This window comes from Chanos chanos, chromosome 1, assembly GCF_902362185.1.
Source record: "Chanos chanos chromosome 1, fChaCha1.1, whole genome shotgun sequence".
NCBI lineage: Eukaryota > Metazoa > Chordata > Actinopteri > Gonorynchiformes > Chanidae > Chanos > Chanos chanos.
In genome coordinates, this window is record NC_044495.1 from 15,631,454 (window position 1) to 15,635,314 (window position 3,861).

The 3,861-nt window shown below is 43.4% G+C and overlaps 1 protein-coding gene across 1 annotated transcript; it reads left to right on the top strand.

The window, feature by feature from the left end:
• Window positions 1-854: 854 nt before the first annotated feature.
• On the top strand, window positions 855-2,070 carry fbxl14b (F-box and leucine-rich repeat protein 14b). The gene has a single exon (XM_030786503.1). The coding sequence runs from the start codon at window positions 858-860 to the stop codon at window positions 2,058-2,060; it is 1,203 nt and encodes a 400-aa protein (XP_030642363.1). The 5' UTR covers window positions 855-857; the 3' UTR covers window positions 2,061-2,070.
• The last annotated feature ends 1,791 nt before the right edge of the window (window positions 2,071-3,861 follow it).

Consider the following 3,861-nt stretch of genomic DNA (forward strand, 5'->3'; position numbering starts at 1 on the left):
GACCATAAAAGACCATAAAAACCGGTGCACTTCGGAAGACAAGGGGTTAAGGTTAAAGTGAACTGAATTGTAAGAAGTTGGTTTCCAGGGGAACTATTCTCACTGTTCCAGCTGAGTTGGACTAAACCATTTTCTTTTTAACAAAGGGGAGCATCTATGCGAACCACGATAATTAATTCGATACGGGCTTTGTTAAAATATGAGGAGAATGCTTATACAGCTAAAACATTTCTAGAAAAATGTGTGACTCATTGTGCGTTGACTGTCCCACAGGAAAAATGTTTTATTAGTTTTAAAAATGTGTCTCCCCCTCTAGCAGCTGAGTGCTGGCGGCCCTGCCAAGTCAGTTTGAAAAGATCAGACAAAGGCAGCAGGAAGCCCCTTGGCTTGGCAATGCGTGCGAGCGGAGCGCAAATACAAAACGAAACCCCAGTCTTTTTGTGATAGCGGTTTGAACGGACCATCGAATAGATCCGATTTTTTATTCACCCTCCGAGTCTTTATGGTAGTTTCAAAGCTATTTTGAAAATGTACGACCGTCTGGATCCCAGGGTTGAGCGAAGACGATTATCCGAACAGAAAATGGATAGCGTTGTCTGACCGCCAGCGTTTCCCCCCATCGCGGTAGGTTTGTACTGGAACAAGCTTTTTGGAGCTTTTTGCATTTGAATCCTACTGCGCAACCAGACGGATCACGTGGGACGTGGAGTTGATCGATTTGCACAGTTAAATGTGAAAAGAAAATCGGTTGAGGTTTAGTGGAAAAAGCTTGTTTTCTGGATAAAAGACTAGTACTTGGTGGCAGAAAGAAACACCTCGGTGAGCTTGCCGAAGTATTTTTCTCACACATATGTAAGATGGAGACGCACATATCGTGCCTCTTCCCGGAAATTTTAGCCATGATTTTCAGTTACTTGGACGTAAGGGACAAAGGCAGAGTGGCCCAAGTGTGCACGGCGTGGAGGGACGCCTCTTATCACAAGTCGGTGTGGAGGGGGGTGGAAGCCAAGCTGCATTTGAGGAGGGCGAACCCGTCGCTGTTCCCTAGCCTCCAGGCCCGGGGAATCCGGCGAGTACAGATCTTAAGCCTCCGGCGAAGCCTGAGCTACGTGATCCAGGGAATGCCAAACATTGAGAGTTTGAACCTAAGCGGCTGCTATAACTTAACAGATAACGGCCTGGGGCATGCTTTCGTACAGGAAATACCTTCCCTGCGGGTACTCAACCTGAGCCTTTGCAAACAGATCACGGACTCTAGCCTGGGCAGAATTGCTCAGTATTTGAAAAACCTAGAGGTGTTGGAGCTTGGGGGCTGCAGCAACATCACCAATACTGGTTTGTTACTCATTGCTTGGGGTTTGCACAGACTCAAGAGCCTGAACCTGAGGAGCTGCCGGCATGTGTCCGATGTGGGTATAGGGCATTTGGCTGGCATGACTAGGAGTGCAGCAGAAGGCTGTTTGAACCTGGAGTACCTGACGCTGCAGGACTGCCAGAAGTTGACGGACCTGTCCCTCAAACACATCTCCAAAGGCTTGACCAAGCTTAAAGTTCTTAATTTGAGTTTCTGCGGGGGTATTTCGGACGCCGGCATGATTCATCTGTCCCACATGACAAGTCTTTGGAGCCTTAACCTACGGTCTTGCGACAACATCAGTGATACGGGAATTATGCACCTCGCTATGGGCACTTTGAGGCTATCGGGCCTCGACGTGTCTTTCTGCGACAAGATCGGGGACCAGAGCCTGGCGTACATTGCCCAGGGACTGTACCAGCTCAAGTCGCTGTCGCTGTGTTCGTGCCACATTAGCGACGACGGCATCAATCGGATGGTGCGCCAGATGCACGAGCTGAGGACCCTCAACATTGGCCAGTGTGTGCGGATTACAGACAAAGGACTCGAGCTCATAGCCGACCACTTGACTCAGTTGACTGGCATCGATCTGTATGGATGTACAAAAATCACTAAGAGGGGCTTGGAGAGAATAACGCAGCTCCCCTGCCTTAAAGTTTTGAACCTGGGCCTCTGGCAGATGACTGAGAGTGAGAAAGTGAGGTGAAACTCGGTGAGATTTGGTGAGAGGAAAATGTAGGGAGGGGGCGGAGGGGGTTGAGTGGGCGGGGATTTTTCATTATTTAAAAAGATTCAGTTTGCTCAACGTCGTAGTTGGATCTCCGTGTACTAAACTGCATAAAATTAGTCGCATTCTTTCACAAAGAAAATGCAAGAGACAATTAATCCTATTTCAGTTCTAATAACAAAAAGATTTGACCGGTATGTGGAACACTAAACTTTTTTTTCATTCCTAACGATTCGCAATATAAAACCTCCTCCTCCCAATCTATCGCGCCTAAACATTTCGGCTACCTCGTAGATGTATCATATCGTGTATTCTTTAAAAGAAAGAGAAAATGAGACAAATTGTGCCTAGTAATAATCCCCTCCCCCACCGTGTCCTTCGCTTGAGAATAGCAAAAAGAATGGATTCTAACTACCTTTGTTAATGTCCCCAGAAATGGCCAACAAAAGGCTGAAACGATAGTTTTGAAGCACAGATTGGTTCAACTCAGACAGCATCGAGTTTATGCAAAGACGGATTGAATACTGGTTTGTATACAAAAAAAAGCTTTTATATTTTGTTTTTGTTTATTTTTTGTTTTATTTTTAGCTCAACTAATAGGCCCAAAGCCTTTAATTCAAGCTTTGAATAAGAGGTCCCCTCTGCTTGTGTACTCATGCTTATGTAAGCAGATATAGTTTAATTAATGGCTGTTATTCAGAGCGTTGTACTTCAAATTGAAGTGATTTCTCTGTAGAAATACCCTTTTCCAGATTACTTTCCAGTCAAGCAATTCCACCGTTTCTTTATTGGGCACCCTGATTTGCAACCTTAATATTCAGGCTGCACCATCATGAAAGGACAGTGTTTTGTCCATTTAAACGAAATACACATTTAAATTTATGTAGATGGACATAGTTATTACGAGGAGCAATCGATTTTTTTCTCGGGTAACAAGCAAATGCGTGTCAGGCCTGTGTGACATGATTTATCGACCTGCAACATGTATTGAGTCCTGCTGAAAAGCTACTGTGTTTTAATGTACTGTATATGTATTTGTAAAAAGAATCCAAAATTAAATTGTTTTATATTCTTACGGTAAAACATTAAAGTTGATATTTATATAATTAAAAAGAGCCATGTTGAGTTTCGTTTAAGTTATTGGTTTTTAGTGAAAGATCCGGTTCTTCACGGGATCTTTATTTCAATAATAATGTCCTTTTTGTCTGTTTCCAATGAATGATACTCTGCCTGAGTGTCTGATACGGCACGTCGAGGTGTGAATAGAAAATAGTGGTTTCAGTATTATGAACTAAAATGAGATTCGGGTGAATACTGAATTGTGTATGATTTACGTTTGAGAAATTGCTGGTTTTAGTTTGCTGGAAATGATAAACATTCGAGAATATGTTTGTCATCTTGTTTGTTACGTTATTTACAAGCCGCAACAAAATGGATGCTTCTTGATTACGCTAGGTAGAGTGTCTCTAATAATTACTCAGACGTTATATGGCTGATTGTGGTGAAGAGCCTTAGAATGTTCTAGTTTGTATAAACTGACAAAGGCTTGTCTTGTTTAAATGGTAATTATTCTGTTGAGGTTCAGTTTAAAGGACGAGCGGTGCTTCTTACGATTCGAAACAGTTATTTTCGTGTCGATATGAAGGTTTCAGTTGTAAAATAAACGCGAGCGCCGTTGTTTCTTGAAGTTACGAAGCCAGGTTTGGATTTTGCCTCTTCTTGCTCAGTCACGCATACCAGATCTTTGAGACGGGTTTGTCCCACGGGAGTCTTCCTCCCC